The sequence below is a fragment of a genome, unplaced genomic scaffold (genome assembly GCF_019419815.1).
Source record: "Pyrus x bretschneideri cultivar Hongxiangsu unplaced genomic scaffold, Pyrus_bretschneideri_v1 Contig1, whole genome shotgun sequence".
In the NCBI taxonomy this organism is placed as follows: domain Eukaryota; kingdom Viridiplantae; phylum Streptophyta; class Magnoliopsida; order Rosales; family Rosaceae; genus Pyrus; species Pyrus x bretschneideri.
Genome location: NW_025999390.1, coordinates 1,327,654 through 1,345,462, shown reverse-complemented (window position 1 = coordinate 1,345,462; position 17,809 = coordinate 1,327,654). Strand labels below are relative to the sequence as shown.

The following is a 17,809-nucleotide window of genomic DNA, read 5'->3' as shown; positions in this document are numbered from 1 at the left end:
TTCTCTTTGCTCAACATAATTATAAACCCTACTTCCATTTGGCATTTTCAGCCCCCTCCCAACAAGCATTCTATCAGTTGTAGCTAGCGAAGCTCGGTTTCCATCGATCAATGGAGTCGTCAGGATCGTGGACGGCAAGGCAAAACAAGCTGTTTGAGAATGCTCTGGCGGTTTACGACAAGGACACGCCTGACAGGTGGCACAATCTGGCGAGGGCTGTTGGTGGGAAATCAGTGGAGGAAGTGAAGAGGCACTATCAGATGCTTGTGGAAGATGTAAGCAAGATTGAGGCTGGTGAGGTGCCTTTGCCTAATTATAGAAAATCTGGTGGAGGAAGCACTAAGTCCTATTCCAGGGATATTGAAGAAGAAAGGTGATTCAATATAATGTTTTTAATTTCTTGAACTGCATTCATTTATACGAAGGAAAATGCTTTTAAAAATTTTCAAGATTATTTACCAGTATAACATGATTGTTTTAGCCTTTCACATATATGTGGTACATAACTGATTGCGTTGAATGGTTTATTCATATATCGTTGCATTAAGAAATGATAAAATAATTTACTCATTCTATTCTACATTCATTATTTTCAGTTTCTAAGCAAATGTATAGACATAATCACCAAATGTGACGTAACAAACTCACCTGTTATAACACAGACGAGGATTTTTAGAATAAAAGTTAATGAATAAAACATGTGATATAACATAACCCCAAGCTGGACAAGCCTTTTTATATATTCAATGGGATGAATTTTTCATGCTTTAATTCCCCCTTACCGCAAATGATGTTAATTGTTGTTCTCATGCAGGATGAAGAGTCTAAGAATTTAATGAAGGAGAGCAAGCCAGATCGATCAGTTCATAGATGGGAATAAAGATTCTTAAGTTTCAACATAAAAGAAAATTCAGAACCGTCCAAGTAGCAATATACATATATATATATATATATATATAGGACAACAAGAGTCAAATGTGATTAGCTAATATGTTGCGTTTTTCCTTTAGTTTTCCAAAAGTCATTGTATTTTCCTTTCAGCTCCTTTAAATGTACTGAGAAAAAGAAAAAAAGGCCACTTCGTTTGTCTCAATGAACGAAGGATTATGAGTCTCTACATTATTTATAGCTTTTCTGCTTTTTTTATTTATATAGTCCATTATAATAATCTAACAACTTAAAACATGCCACGTCATTTAATTAACCTTTAAAGACAGATTAGATTAAGCGAAACACATAAAAATTCAGAAAAGCTAAAATGCATAGGCTCGGATAAATGAAGAGAGTCAAGGATAAATGAAAAGAATCAAGAGACTATTTATCATTATCATAATGATTTTATAAACCTTTATTTAATAACACGGATTTGAATTAGCCAACTTTGCTAAAATAATGGACTCTTTTATCTACACCGAAACTCGAATCCCTCTTTCCGTTATATATAATTCTTTCTGAGCGAAGTTGAGATTAAATTTAGAGTGGAGTATTGTTTATATTAAAAAAAAAATTAACACAAACAATACATGTGCTAAATTGGATCGAATATGTAGAATCCTTAAGTTAATGACATGCGTAATGACATGAGTATAGAATCGTTGCTTTTCATTGAGTAGGTTCATTCAGAACCGTCCAAGGTGGAAGTATCGAATTAAACCAGTACTTTTCAAATGTCGGAAAGAAGTGACATGATCATATCGGCATCAAGTTTGAAAGGTTGGTCGTCATCACCCCCAACAAAATTATTGTTAATAATTGACTTGTATATCACACTTACGAGACTCCATGCGATCTCCTTCATTTTGTTAACCAAATAATAAAACTCGCATGGAAGTTTCTGAACTGCAAGAGTTCAAGGCCAGCAGATAATGATTGTCGTCTCTACAATTCAAGTGACGTTCTTCTCTAGGAGTCTACATAGAATCAATTTTTGCAATTTTGGGCACGTGGTTTACTAATTATTGCAATGCATATCTAAGATGTTCGCTTCTTGTAAAAAGTCGAATTCCCTCGCACATTTGTTATTCATACTGTAGATTTTATCGAAAAAAAAGTCATTATATTATTATTAATTTTTTAAATCAGCAAGATATTCTAATTTGAACTAATTGTTATGTATAATTATAATTTAGGGATGCAATTCAAACGTTACCAGTATTCCGTCATAAACATGTTAAGTTAATTACCTTTCCCAAACCAATAACTTAGCCGTCGATTTCCCCAAACATAAACCCTACTTTTTACCTTCATCAAACATAAACCCTAATCTCTACCTTCACCTTCTCTCTCCAAGACCTTGCCACTCCGTCTAGAACCTGTCTCTCCTCATCCATCCACAGTCCAAAGTTGAAACACAACCAAAGCCACAATGAGAAAACTCAAATCAAAGAAATATCGTATCAAAAAGAAACTCTCGGAGGAGCTCCAAGAAATCGAGCTTCTGAAATCGTGGATCGAATCCCAGCAACCCGAACGCGGCTCCAACCCCATGTCTCTTCCCGATTTGCCCTCAGACGCCCCTCTCGGTCGCGTCGGCAACCCCAACCGCTTTTCGCGGTACGCCGGCGCCACTAGGTTCGAGCAGCTGCCCATCTCCAAGAAGACTAAGGACGCCTTACGCCAATCCAAGTACGTTGTAATGACCGATATTCAGAGGGCCGCTTTGCCCCATGCCCTATGTGGCAGAGATGTTCGCGGTGCCTCCAAGACTGGATCCGGGAAGACCCTAGCTTTCGTTATACCGGTAAGTTTTTTTAGGGTTTAGGTTTTTTTTTTTGTGTGTTTATGCAAGTGAATTATATATAAAGTTTGATATTATAATATAAAGTTTAAACTAATCTAGCTAAATAGCTAAATATGGAGTTTGAATTCGACTGCATGTGGAAGGCTGGAAGCACATCTTCTAGTTGAAAATTGAGCACCTTAGAAACTGTGAAAAAGAAAAAAAAATATTCAAGTTGTGAGTTTGCCTTTCCCTTTTCAGCTTTTGGAAAAATTGTATAGAGAGAGATGGTGTCGTGACGATGGTGTGGGTGTTATCGTACTATCTCCAACAAGGGAATTAGCCATTCAAACTTTTCTTGTGTTGAATTCGGTTGGGAGGCACCATGATTTTAGTGCTGGTCTTCTAATCGGGGGTCGAAAAGGAGTCAAAGAAGAGAAGGAGCGTGCAAATAAGCTCAACATATTGGTTTGCACGCCTGGCCGGCTTCTTCAGCACATGAATGAGACTGAACATTTTTTCTGTTCACAGCTTCAGGTTTATTTTATCTTCTATTAGTATTATGATTTTGATTTCGGTCTCACTTAACATCTGAAATTCAATGTGTCTTACTCAACATCATCAACTTAAAATCGGTCTCACTTTGCATTAGATTGTCCACAGTCACCTTGACATTGTATCATTGGTGCGGGATGCTAGAGTAACGATGTATCCATGTCACATAAGTTGCGTTTCTATTTTTTCTGCTGATTTGGGTGGACTTTTACGGCCAGGGAACAGGTTTTGGTCCTTGATGAGGCAGATCGTATGCTCAGTGATGCAAGTTTTAAGCCGGCAGTGGAGTTAATCATTAAAGATCTACCTAAGGATAGGCAAATTTTTCTCTTTTCAGCAACTCATCCAAAAGATGTTAAGGATCTTGCAACTCTCTGTTTGAAAGATCCAGAGTTCGTCAGTGTGCATGAGAAGTCTGTGACAGCCACTCCTACTAATTTGCAGCAAACATATATCATCGTTCCTCTTCACCGAAAGCTAGACATGTTGTGGGGCTTCATAAGAAGTAACTTAAAATCTAGGATTCTAGTGTTTCTATCAACCAGAAAACAGGTGCGCCGACTTTGTTTTGACTTATTTCAATGTATCTCAGATTCCAATGTCATGCCTGATCATCGGGGTGAATATTTCACCTCCATTTTTTCACGTAATACACCTGTTGCTTGATCCATATTTTTACTAAATTTGATTGTCGAATTTTTGTTTTAATAGGTAGAATTTGTATACAAAGCATTTGCAAAACTCCAACCCGGAATACCTCTGAAGCGTATTCATGGTAAGAGGAAGCAAGAGGAAAGAATGGAAACAGTCTCACAGTTTAGTAAGAACCCTATAGTTCTTTTTTCGACTGATGTGGCTTCAAGAGGCCTTGACTTCGACCAGGCAGTTGACTGGGTTGTTCAGGTGTGGCTTAGTTGAACTCTCCCTCTCTTTGATGAAAAAACATATCGATGTATTAAAAAAAAAAAAAAAGGATTGTTGTTATTAATCATATATCCCCTGAGCTTTTCATTTTCTCTCGACCCGAATCAACCAGTTACTCATTTCGTCACAGCGTCGTTAAGTGCTGATACTTTTTCTCGTGTGTAGGTGGATTGTCCAGAAGATGTTGCATCTTACATACACCGAGTTGGTCGAACTGCTCGCTTTGATTCTGTAGGGAGATCGCTTTTATTTCTGATGCCGTCTGAAGAAAAAATGCTTGATAAACTACAAGCAGCAAAAATACCCATTCGGGAAAAAAAGGTGGTTATATTTTCTATCATTTGACATCTTTTTAATTATCGTTCCCGCCATCTCCGATTGCTTGTGAGCTACGCTAAACTAATTAGCTGTTTTACTGATTTCTCAGCCTAACAAGGACCTTGTGCAATCACTGTCTAAATTGTTGGCATCTAAGATAGTCCAGGACCCTGATCTACTACGTGGTGTGGCTAATAGGGCCGTTATCACATATGTAAAGTCTGTTAAAAAACAGAAGGACAAAGAGATTTTCGATGTTAAAGAATTACCAATTGATGAGTTTTCCAAATCGATAGGTCTACCGTTCCCACCCAGAATGCGTTTTCTATACAACGAAATCAATAATTCCTCTAAGAAAGTGTCCGAACTATCTCCCATTGTTGAACCAGAAAATTTGGACAAGGACAATGAATTGGAGCTGCTTCCTAGAGGAGCTTGATATCAGTGATTCTGGTGAAGAAGATGGGGAGAAAGATCCTTTTCATACAAATGATACAGCAAATGCCGCAGACTGGGAAGGAAGAAAAATCGAACATACTATGTGAGTTTCTTGCATTTTATGTTTTTATACTTGTTTTAACTCGGATTATAAGCTTAAAGGGGCTACCACTGTCACGAAATGGTTATTAAACGATCCCTTTAAAAATTTCATCAACCTTAGTATTTGTGGATGCATTACCATTGTCACCCAAACTTTGAGCTCATATATGATAATCCCGTTCCTCATAGGTCGCCTTCTACATTGTCAACTTGGGTTTCGAAGAAGAAGAAGAAGTTAAAAATCAATATCCACAGACCAGTGGGAACTAGAGTTGTCTTTGATGACGAAGGCAACTCACTACCGCCACTAGCAAGGCTGGCTGATATCAACAATGCCAGAGCTCCGCTTGACCAAATTCAAGGTATGCAGTAGAGATTGTGTCGATAAGTGCATCAGTTTCGTGTGCCCAAGTAACATCATCTATTGGAAAAACACGGTGTTTTACCTTGCTTCTTCTGAAAAAACTGTTGCCTGGAAATGTGTCTCCTTCTTTATGCAGGCAAGAAGACCGAATATTATAAGAAGCTCAGGGAAGGTCTGAAGAAGGAGGACAAGGATGACAAGGCTCAATACCGCAATCGCCGTCGTGAAAAACGCTTGAAGAATAAGATGAAGTGGAAGAGCGGAAACGCAGACGAGAAGGACGAGGATGTTTCTGATTCAGAAGGAGAGGCATACTTAAATCGACCCCACAAAAGGTCAAAGATATATTTTGGCAGTGATCATGATGATGGTGAGATAAAAGAAAGTAAGGATAAATTAGGGTTCATTGCTGACTCAATATCTTTGGCGGAACAAGAGGCTGTTGCTCTCAAAGTGTTGAGTGCCATGCACTCGTAGTGGTAGAAAATAGGAATTTGTTAGCTTGCTCCGAGGTATCCTACATTTTAAAGTTTTTGATCGGTAGGTCTTGGAACCTCCTTAGTCGACCCCACATTGAATTTATTTTCTATTTAAATAGTTTAAGTGGAAGAAAAACCTTTGCAAGTTAATAATTTGGGAGGTGCTAGTCACTTTCTGCTCTGCTACTAATTATGCAACGTACATGATAATTAGAATCGTTTATATTTTATTTGAACATTAAGAATTTATCCAAGATTAAAAATAAAGAGTTTGAATGATTGTGCTACATTTTAACCAAGACTAAAAAAAAAAAAAAAAAAAAGGAAAAGATAGAACAAAAAGGTTCTGCCCCCTAAATAGAACCCAACAGGATTCTTTCCGGATTCTTTTGGTGAGGATGAATCCGTAATCCGTAAATTATGTATGTTCATCGTATATCATGTAAACATAATTTCTAAATAAAAATATTTAGAATATTTAAAATGATTTCTAATTATACGATATATGATGAACGAACATGATTCACGAATCTTCAAGATGCTCACAATGAGGATCCGACGAGATTCCGAATTCAAATAGAATGACCTCATATTTCCGGAGTTACTAAAACTCCGACCGTTTGTGTAAGCCCCTTGGGTTGATATCTTTCTTTGTTTAGCGATTCTGCTTGGGCTTTGGGGTTTTGGGCCCCTTTGTATAAAAAAACGACCTGAAAAGGCTGAAATGGTAACTCCATTCGCCAAAACGACCAATACAGAATCGTCGTACTTTGGAAAGACGGAATAGTAAAAACGCGCCTAAACGAGTAAACGGCGTGAATAAAAAAGAGCCAAACGCCGCCACAACAACTGCTTCTTCCAATCTTCAAGGTCTCAGACTGACTCGCCGGCTGACTCAGCCATGGAAGCCGATTCATCTTCTTTCAAGGTACGTGACTCACTCTTCGTCTTCAACTGAGATTCTTATTTTTCCATTGCTTAGCTCGAAGTTTTGAACTAAAAGCTAGGGTTTCGATTCGATGCGTTTCTGTTGAGACGAATTCAAATACGAAACGTCGTCGTTCCCCTTGTGGTTAGTTGCAGTACAAATTGAAGCTTTAAAAATGGTTGAAAATGTTAGGAGGAGGTTGTAGTTCTGGATATTAGGGCTCTGTTTGGTTGCAGCTGGTTCTGCCAAACAGAGAATTTGTGTTGTTTTTAGCCTAATGTGAAACATTGTACTCGTTTTCCTCTGAAACTAAGCTGCTCCAGAAAGATGATGTTAATGGTTGATTTTGCAGATAATCTTGGGATCGGCTTCGATAGCACGTCGAAAAATATTGGCTGAAATGGGATATGAATTCACAGTCATGGTACTACCAATTGTTTCTCTGAAATATATAAAACCTAATTTCCCTGATGGTTTTTAGAAATTAAACTCTTGTTTTACTTTAGACTGCAGACATTGACGAAAAATCCATCCGAACGGAAAAACCAGAGGAGTTGGTTTTGGTTCTTGCCAAGGCAAAGGTTTGGTGTTCTTCTCCTTTTTGTTGTTTTCCTATTGGGAATGTAACACTAAATGCTAATCAGCTAAATTTTGGAACTTGCGTCTTTTAGTTTATGGTTGTTTTGGTTTTAAGCTCTCACATTTGCCAAATGTGAATTGTGTGTCAGGCCGATGCTATCGTATCAAAGTTGCAAAGTATCAATAATCACGAAAAGGATGCTGAGCCCACGATTGTGATTGCGGCAGACACAGTATGTCATTTCTTTATATATATTGTATGTGTTTGGTATCATCACTCTGTTTAACTACTGAAGGCATCAAAGTCTGGTATCACCTAGTGCCGTTTATGGAGGAGACATCCCCGTTTTTTTTTTATTGAGGAAAATCGTGTTTTACAGTTTTAGACTTCTAAGGCTCAATTTGGAATTTTGACTACGAAATTGTACAATAGTAGTTGCGAAGAAAAGCATTTAAAGCAAGATACTAATTAGTTTTGATGCTCAACTAAATTCATCCTCGTAACTGTAGGTGTTTCTTTCTGCATATGAGTGTCTGAAATTGTGCGTGTTAATGCTCCCTTTTGTTGCAATTGTTTGTTTACTGCATAATGTAATGACATTGTCTCAACTAGTTTCCGGTTGAAATAGAATTGCTTACCTATCTGAGCTGATGGAAACTTCTCAGGCAGAAGCCATTTCACAAAGGCTCCCAGTTGGTGACTACATAAAGGATGCCGAACCAACGCTATTAATTACTTCTGATCAAGTATATATCACATCTTATACCATATTTATAGTCTCTATACTCTTGTCATATGTGTGTTGTGTGTTGTGGATAAAACACCAAAATGTATATGGAATTTTTACCATACTCCTATCACTTCCTCAATATTCTGGACAGGGTAAGGAAGAAAGTAATAAGTATAGGTTTAAGTAATGTTTTGATGTCAGTTATATGAGATTCTATTGACTGAGAAACTTGTTCAGGAAGATAATATAGGTTGCGTCATATTACGACATTGTTAATCACAGAACTTCATTTTGGGCCCATGTTTACATATTACATGTTTTGATTTCTTATGCATGAATTGTGTGCTTTAGCTCTTTCTCCTCCTCATTCTTTATGGAGTATCTGTTATACCTTATGTCGTAGATGCTCCAGACATCAGCTTTTTCCGTACAATAACTTTTTTTACCCTCAAGGCCTTGTGTACACTTGTTTGTCCTTCAACATAAATGGCCTATGGTGATATGACTTGTTTGCAAAACTAGGAATTTAGAATTTTCCTTTCATGAGTCAGGGAACATTAAATCTGTTATTTCTAACTCTTATTGTAAAATGATCTGGAGGTGGTGGTCTATGAAGGTGTGATTCGGGAAAAACCATCCAGCAAGGAAGAAGCACGGCAATTTTTGAAAGGTTGGTTTAATGGTTATTTATTCCATGTCCCTGATGTTTTACTTTTTGACTCTGATAATTTTCCTAACGTGAATTGCAGACTATTCTGGAGGGCATGCAGCAACAGTGGGATCTGTACATGTTACAAACCTTAAAACGGGATTCAGTAAAGGAGAATGGGATCGAGCGGAGGTACCTTTTGCTTTTTCTTGTTGTAGCTTCTGAAAGATGAAATTGAATAACTTCCCAGCTCTTTAGGTGAATGCTACGAATTGACTGGTCATATCTGTGGATAATATCTATTTGGGGTTCCTTGCAGGTTTATTTCCATAAAATACCAGATGAAGTCATTGAGAAGCTGGTAAGAGTTGTTTTGTATCAAATTGGTTGTTTCACTTATTTCCTTGATTGGATGATGACAATTTAACCCCTTCCGCTGTGTCCATGTCAGATTGAGGAGGGGATAGTGCTCGAAGTAGCAGGGGGACTCATAACAGAACATCCTCTATTACTTCCTTTTGTTAAAGAAGTGGTTGGTTTTCTACTCTCTGTTCTAAAGTTGTAACATTTGGTAAATGTGGGGCAAGGGAAGCATACTGGAGTATATTTACGTTACCATGTGTCTGTTTCAACTGTTTAATTGATTGCCTTTTCATCGACGATCTTTTATTGAATGGATCCTGAAAGCTCATCGATTCTGATCCACTTATTAGGTCTTTACTCAATGACTAGTCATGTTGATACGAACATACTGTTTTGTTGAGCGGTGTCTTGATAGTCATCCTCATATTTGAAATGCTGGTGCTTCTTGCAGGTAGGGACAACCGATAGTGTGATGGGACTTCCCATAGATCTCACAAGGAGACTCCTGAAAGAGGCCGTCTAGCTGCAGTTGGAGATTTCCGCATTTTTATGTACCGGTACTTTATCTAATTGACGCCTATTGTTTCTTCTGTCGTTAAGCTTCTGATCTGGTATTGCTGAACTTTAAAACTACCTGCTATTCACATCTGTATGTGTTGTGAACTATATTGAATCAATTTGTTTTTGAAATGTTGTAGAGTAATGCCTTCATCGTTACACACACCCCATCTCTTCTTGTATTGTTGGTCTCTAACATTTTATTGATATAGAAGCAAACGCTGGCCCCGTAATATCTAAGGCCATGACTTCTCTCAGATGGTTTTGTTTATATTTCGACATAGTAGAAGCGAAGGCCTGCGCTTCTAGGCTTGCGTACGCTTCTGCCTCGGTAGTACGACCGATGCGAGGGAGAGAGAGAGAGGTGCCCAGACCTTCTCCACACGGGGACTGTGGTATACTAAGCCTGTCATCCAATGCCACGTGAAATTCGTATGCAGTGATACTGTTACAGTGACATCCAAGATAAATGTTTCTCTTTGTAAGGACCATTTACAAAGTCTCGCTTTTCAATGCCCTATCCAATTTGCGGGCAGCACACATCACGACCGGCATCGAAAGTTAAGAGGTCGGTGGATTCTTAAGTTTTGGCCGCACAAGTAGGGATGGGCAAATATCTATTGGTTATGGGTAATCGTGGTTATCCGTCCATTTAAATTTGATGATTATGGTTATGGGTAATCGTTTACCTGTGAAATTTAAATGGAAGGTTATGGGAATTACCCGCGATTATAAATGGGTACTCATTTAACCGTTTATTTTAATATAAGTAAAACTAAATAAAAAATAAAAAAAAGTTTCTAACTAGGTTTAGTATCCCAAGATATATTTGGTTATAAAGGGCCATATTATATATATATATATATATATATATATGTGTGTGTGTGTGTATGTGTGTATGTATGCCTCATTTGAGAGAAAAATATAATTAATACTAATAGAACGGGCTAATGTTTAATATATGTGATTGAATGTGCTAAAACATTAGAGTGTTCAATAGTTTTGTTTTGGAGTCTTTTAGAGTTTTGACCAATTCAAGATAATGATTACTTTGAGCATTTAGAAACATATTATTATCAGATGATGCGTATCTATATATATTATCAGAGTTGTTAGATATTGAAGTGAAACGGGAGCCATGTATTATTCTGTTTATTTTCTTCACTAGTATCAGATAAGAGAAATGAACGTAGAGAGGGACAAATGAGGAAAACATGATTATTATTTTCTGCTTTTCATCTTTTTGTATTACCCATACGATACAAGGATACGTCTCTTTTAATGCATGTAAAATGCTTACACACCAAAACAATAAAAACCAAACTTCTACTATTTAAGGAATATAATTTTGACTTCAATTCTTCCATTTTCCACCTTTAGCCATATGTGGTTGTTTTCTTTATGTGGGCATTCACACAAATTTCACAACAGAAATCATTACTTGAGTATTTATAGTCTCAACAACTACTAATGTTTCAAGAATTAATTACAAAAAACAAAAAGGCACAACTTTGTATTACTTGTAGGGCAAGTAACCCCATTATTTTTCTTAAAAAGGCACAAGGTACGGAGAAATATCATCACAGTAATTCCCAAGCCTATCTTTTCTCTTATGCAACTGCACCCCTCTCTCTCCTTCAGTTAAATTTAGGCCACAACGCATTGTTAAACACGCTCCTAACACTGAGTTAAGGAACTGAATGCTTGTTTACTACAAAGTCGTTCACAATATTCATCAAGCAATCCAAGTAATCTACAAAACATGGTTTCAATTTCGATATTTTTTTAGCAATGATTGCATGAAACATTCACCATGAAGCATGGACTCTAATTTTATGTTTTTTTTTTTTTTTCTTTCAAATTATAGATTCAGCTTAAATTTATTGTTCTTTTACTTGTGGTGAATTGAATATGCGTGAATAAGAGAAGAAAAAAATGGGATTTTTCAAACCCTACACGCATGGGAGCCGCAGCTTGAAGCCGCGCTGCCCGAGCCACCAAGTCGTTCCTGCTCCAAAACTCTAAGGTCCAAAACAAAGCCGTTTTGGATCACCTTTCTTACAAACTTGGGCTCCTACAGTCGAACCACAACCCAATTGGGCATATGCACCAAATCATCCCACTTGTTTTTTTTTTTTTTTCTTATGGCCTTGTTTTATTTTTGGCTCGCAGGAAATAACAAGCCTATGGATTAGGCTTTATTTTTCACTTTTCCTTCTTAACCCAATAATTGGGTATATAATATGTTAACCCATTTACTTCTCCTTTATTGCCCAGCAACCCAACAACCACTCTTTTGGGCCTGCAAGCCATGATAGTCTCATATTTTGGGTCGTCACTCATTCTTTTCACACATAGGTTCCGAAGCTATTCACGTTCACTACATATGTATATTGTGTTTGTTTGCAAGTATCATGAACCTAGAGTTTGTACTTAAACTCGAACTTGAAGTTTTGAAAATAAGTGTCATAGGAAATTCGAAGTTTCATAAAACAATACACCCGTAAAAATTCGGAGTTCTTGTAGGTGATTTGTTAAGATTACATGTAGATAATGCTTTTAAAAACAACTGTAAAATTTAGTTTGTACAAATTACTTTATTGTTCATAGTTTTATTTTGTGATAGAAGACAAAAATATTTTTCGACCTCTTATAGTTGACAAAAAGAGTATCATTAATATGTGATTTAAATTAACTTCTTCCTTACAAATCTGTTATGTGTAAATAAACTAACTTGAAATAGGTCCAATTTTATGAAACGAGATCCTCTCCGGATCCATTCCACCAAATCCACCCAATCAATCAATTCAAGCCCTTGAAATATAATCCAACGGCTATAAACAGGGAACCCCTTTAAAAGTTAAATAACTTTAGCCGTTAGACTAAATTTCAAGAGTCCAAATTAGGTGATTGGGTGGATTTGGTGGAAGAGATCCGGAAAGGATCATTTTCCCAATTTTATGGCCTAACAATTAGATTAGTCCAATTTTTAGTTATTTTTTTATTTAGGTCCATGAATAGGACTCCATGTGTCAGTACTTTTTGTCGTTAGGTTGATACTTTACATTGTGATTACGATTTTACTCTACTATAGTTATTCAATGAAAAAAAAAAAAATGATACGATCGGTACTTTGCTAGCTATTCTCCTTGAGGATAATCGCTAAAAATATAACGACTGGTACAGAAAAAAGTCGCTATCTTCATACCGATCCCTCCCTTTTCAATTTTTTTTTCAGTTTTTTATTTTTATTTTTATTTTGTTAATGTTTCCTTTATTTCTCTTACCATAACAACAAACTATCATATTCATGTTTTTCAAAATATATTTTCCAGTGCAAAATATATTATAATTCATTTTTAAACACTTGTAATCAATGATTTAAAACCTAAATTTAAAGATATTTTTCTATTTTCTCACTTTAAGAATCAATAAAAAATAATTTCAGGACCTAATAATCGGTAGGATCACATCCGAAGGTTTTGCAATAATTTCCTTAACTCAAACGCAAAATATTTCTTAAAGCTAAAAATTTCAATATTTTTTTTTTCACAAAAAACTGTGTGCTATAAGCCAAAGTTAGAGTCATTCTATTCGCACCACATATTTCCTAAAATTAATTTAAGACATTTCCAAAATTTCGAACACCGATAAATCTCTTGAGGGGGCATCACTATTAGTTATATTATTATTATTTTTTTTAACTAAGGTACCCTATTAGTCGGCATAAACCCAAATTTCGGCTGATCTTTTACAATCTAAACTACCTATCATATAAGTACTTTTACAGTCTAAACTACATGTCATATAAGTACTTGTACAAGCTAAACTACTTATCATATTATAATATTAGTCGACATAAGCTTAGATTTCAACTGATCTTTTATAATCTAAACTACCTATTATATAAGTGCTTTTACAGTCTAAACTACCTGCCATATAAGTACTTGTACAAGCTAAACTACCTTTCGTATTGTAACTCCCTATCATGGTGGAATAAGTAATTTTACATGATTCTAGCAGTAAGATGTAGTCCTCCATCTTGGTAATGTTAAAATCCCCCGAAGCTAACACAATCAATGTCATAAGCCTCTTGAGCAAGTACTTGCATAAGACAATTAATGTATAATGCTCGCGAATCATGTAACAAATACCAGCAAAAATGAAGCTACACTGTTGTAAACGACTCAACGAAAACATGTAAAATTACTTGTAGTTCTCATAGCTTCATGCAAATTCAAATTCAAATTTGGATACTAATCTGTAGGAATTGCGAGGAAAATTCAAAATAGAGTCGGATAGAGTTTTTGATGAAACGATGAGATTTGATGAGTAACTTTTTTTTTTCTTAATACAACGGTATATTTTATACTAAAAAAGATGAGATTTGATGTGTAACTTAAAGTTCCATATTAATTCTAGAAGAGTCATGATAAAACATTCAACGACAGTCGGTGCAATTTTGTTTTCAAATTATGGACACTTTAATTGTTCTACTTATTAGACCCTACTTATGACTGTGCAATACATTAGACCCATATCAAAACATGTAGATCAAGATCTTCTACTGAGCAAAGGGTGAGGATTCTCCTAACCAAACCCATCGTGCCGTTGAAATTTTATCTAGTGGCTACAAACATGGGGCCCCTCTAAAAGTTATAATAATTGTAGCCGTTAGATAAAATTTAAACGGTCCGATGGGCTTGATTAGGAGGATCCTCACTAGGGATGGGCAAATACCCATTAGTTATGGGTAGTCGCAGTTATCCGCCTATTTAAATTTGACGATTAAGGTTATGGGTAACCGTTTAGATAAATAAACGGTTATGGGTATAACCATGAAATTTAAATGGGCGGTTATGGGTATTACTGGCAATTATAAACGGGTACCCATTTAACCGTTTATTTTAATAGATGTAAAACTAAAAAAAAAAAAAAATTAGTTTCTAACTAGGTTTAGTATCCCGAGATATATTTGGTTATAAAGGGCCATAATATATATATATATATATTATATATTTATGCCTCACTTGAGAGAAAAATAAAGTTAATAGAACGGGCTAATGTTTAATATATGTGATTGAATGTGCTAAAGCATCAAAGTGTTCAACAATTTTGTTTTAGAGTCTTTTGGAGCTTTGACCAATTCAAAATAATGATTACCTTGAGCATTTAGAAGTATGTTATTATCAGATGATGCGTACATATACATATACATACATACATACATACATACATATTTAATTGGCCTCGAGTTTTCAATAAATATTTGACCCCAAAATTAGAAATTGATTAAATGGCTTGGATCGATGAACATATGTGTTGACCCTAAAAATAAAAAAGCCTACGTGGCGCACAGGCCGAGTAACTAATAAGTTAACTACATTATTCGGTTGAATGCAGGGCGTGCCAACTCGTCAGCCGAACTGGGCCGAGGAGTAAAATTTGTTGATGTTGCGTTGAATGTGTTGCTGACTTCTTTATCTTGCAACTGCGGCCGAGGAAGGAACAAATCTCGGCCTTTGGATTCTCTAGCCTGAAGACAAGGCTGCTAGTTCTGCGAAGTTCAATATCAAATTCGGCTCTCAGGGTGCCAAATGTAGTAACCTGGTAACACCTCACTTCGCCGAGAAGGCTAATGAGATGACCTCTTCCAATAAGGATTCGAAAATCCTTATCGACTGAGACTTGGATAGATAACCAGTTGGCCTCAACGCAATGCTGTTTATCCAAACTAAAGGTGATTCGGGAACGGCTGATTCTACGGTAACAGTGTTGTTTATCCAAACTGAAGATATTCGCTGGTTGCCTTCACAGTGCTGTTTATCCAAACTAAAGATGTGTCGGCGGAAAAAGAAAATAAAAAATCTCAAAGTGTTTGAGAGGTTTACGCATGGTAGTTGTGTGTTGAATTGGAGGTCTCAAACTAAAGATGCAGCTCTGTATTTATAGTGTTGATATTTGCTTGACACGACTAGATAATTGTGGAGTCCGACTACAACTCTAACTTGCAGAAGGAAATATGATCTGCGTAGCTGACTTTTCAAATGAAAACCCATCTAGGTTTATCCCATCATGACCAAAGAACTAGCCTACCTAGGCTTCCTATCATAACTCTATCACCATTAAATCCTAGGCTTATCACATCACCACATCATCACCAAAAACCTAGCTTTCCTTATCATCTTTTACCAAAACTGTCGCATGCATCCTGACCCCATGAATATGAAATTTATTTTTAATTATCACTATATTTAAATGGATAATAATTTGTTCAGAATCCAATCCCATTAGTAGTTCCAAGTGACCTCATAATATCATCCTGTTATGCATGCTTCATTATCTGATGTTGTGCATATCTGTTAACCAAAAATTGATCCAACCACACACCCATATGCCAAACATCCACATCAACTTGAATTATCTTGAATTGTGCCACCTATTTCCTAACTTGGAGATATATTATTTTCACATGAAGATGTCAAGATAAATCATTATTAAAAGATAATTATGATAAAAATCATAATGTTATCTTTTAATATTAATAAAATTATCTTCGCAAATTCATCGATAGTGTGGAAGTACGCTTACTCAACGGCCTCGATTACTTGGGCCGATGGTGCAATTTTGGGTCCAAACAATATGTTTCTAAATAAAAATCCAAATATTTATCAAATTAGCTTATTAGCATACTAATGCGTAAATACATACATACATACATACATATATATGTATACAAGAATATTAATTAACCTACAACCATGCATGATTCTTGTAATAGATTGACCGTCAAATAATTGGGAGACATCGCATGTATTCATAAATAATATTGTTGTTAATATAAAAATACATGTTAAATGTACTTATAACGGTATTTAATAGTTAGAAAAAAGAAAATTATGACAAATTTCTTTTTAATTTTCAAGTTGTTAAAAAAATAGGTAGACGGGGAAAAAAAAAAAGTAAATGGGTACGCGGTTATGGGTATGGTTAACCGTTTATAAACGGTTATGGGTATGGGTATACCAGTTTATGTAAATACCCAACGGATAAACGGTTATGGGTAAATAACCGCGGTTATCCGCCCGCCATAACCGTTACCCATCCCTATGCACAAGTCATGTTCGACCCCTACATTCGTTGGAAGATCGAGAGGTCCATGTGAAGCTCCTCCTATTCATACCTCACTTAGGGGGTGGGCATTAAAACCGTGAAATTGAAAAATCAAACTGCATTGTAAGAAGAAGAAAAAAAAAACGTAAAATTAAAAAACCAAACTGGAATCGACGTGAACATAATTATACAATTTGTGTAATAAATTAAGGCGGGCCAAATATAATCGAACAATTGATATATTCCGGTTCCAATACTAGTTCGAGGGTGGATCCGGATCAAAACTGGAAGAGCCCAGCACTACATACTAACCCAAATAAACAACTGTATGTAATGAATATTTCTTTTTTGTTCATGCAAAATGCGGTCTAACACAGATGTCAAAAGCATGTCGTGTTCGGTTTTGTCTATAAGTACGAATGACTCATCACAGGTAAACGTCACAGTAAAAACACGTGATCGTGTAATTCGACTTCTATAACTCTAAATCAACCAGTATAAAGAAACCAGCAATACTATCTGCTTTGTTAAGAGATTAGTTTTATTGTGTCGACCCGTTGGCCGGCTTTAGGAAACAAGGAACTTTGTTGGCACTAGGATCATTAGCTTCGCCTAATAACGCAATTAATTTTAAACACAAATTTTGGCAACGAATAGATGATGCTCACGTTTATCTAAAATAGTTCTAAAAAACGCAAAAAAAAATTCTACCATATAATTTAATTAAATTCAAATAAAAATGTTTACACGGGTCAAAGTACAAAAAAATTAACGTGCCTAATCCTTTGATTTAAAAGAAAAGAAAAAAAAACCTCGCATACTCCCTCTCATCTGACAAATATCGCAATTTTATTCAATTTAACTTTTATACATGACACTGTGTTATTTATTCAGATGACACAATGACATACTCGTGTGTACGGAAGTATCAATGATGTCTAAAAGCATCTTCAAATGAGTTGTCAAAATCCTAATTGGAATGACACTTT

The 17,809-nt window shown here is 36.0% G+C and overlaps 3 protein-coding genes across 4 annotated transcripts; all 3 read left to right on the top strand.

Moving 5' to 3' along the window:
- LOC103954688 (protein RADIALIS-like 3) lies at nt 1-1,128 on the top strand. Its single transcript, XM_009366519.3, has 2 exons — nt 1-373; nt 815-1,128. The coding sequence occupies exons 1-2, from the start codon at nt 111-113 to the stop codon at nt 834-836; spliced, it is 285 nt and encodes a 94-aa protein (XP_009364794.1). The 5' UTR covers nt 1-110; the 3' UTR covers nt 837-1,128.
- Nucleotides 1,129-2,087: 959 nt separating this feature from the next.
- LOC103954785 (DEAD-box ATP-dependent RNA helicase 32-like) lies at nt 2,088-5,963 on the top strand. The gene is given in 9 exon segments (XM_009366613.3): nt 2,088-2,740; nt 2,981-3,256; nt 3,500-3,826; nt 3,986-4,177; nt 4,364-4,519; nt 4,626-4,939; nt 4,941-5,057; nt 5,246-5,418; nt 5,557-5,963. Coding segments are annotated over 9 exon segments (2,271 nt in total). The 5' UTR covers nt 2,088-2,365; the 3' UTR covers nt 5,898-5,963.
- Nucleotides 5,964-6,646: 683 nt separating this feature from the next.
- LOC103928840 (7-methyl-GTP pyrophosphatase) lies at nt 6,647-9,839 on the top strand. Of its 2 annotated transcripts, XM_009337943.3 has the most exons (10): nt 6,650-6,827; nt 7,180-7,251; nt 7,334-7,408; nt 7,556-7,639; nt 8,073-8,153; nt 8,738-8,807; nt 8,887-8,978; nt 9,106-9,147; nt 9,238-9,318; nt 9,601-9,839. In XM_009337943.3, the coding sequence occupies exons 1-10, from the start codon at nt 6,801-6,803 to the stop codon at nt 9,670-9,672; spliced, it is 696 nt and encodes a 231-aa protein (XP_009336218.2). In that variant the 5' UTR covers nt 6,650-6,800; the 3' UTR covers nt 9,673-9,839. The 2 variants fall into 2 exon arrangements, with proteins under 2 accessions (XP_009336226.2, XP_009336218.2); XM_009337951.3 differs by lacking the exon at nt 8,073-8,153 and having other exon boundaries at nt 6,647-6,827.
- Nucleotides 9,840-17,809: the final 7,970 nt, after the last annotated feature.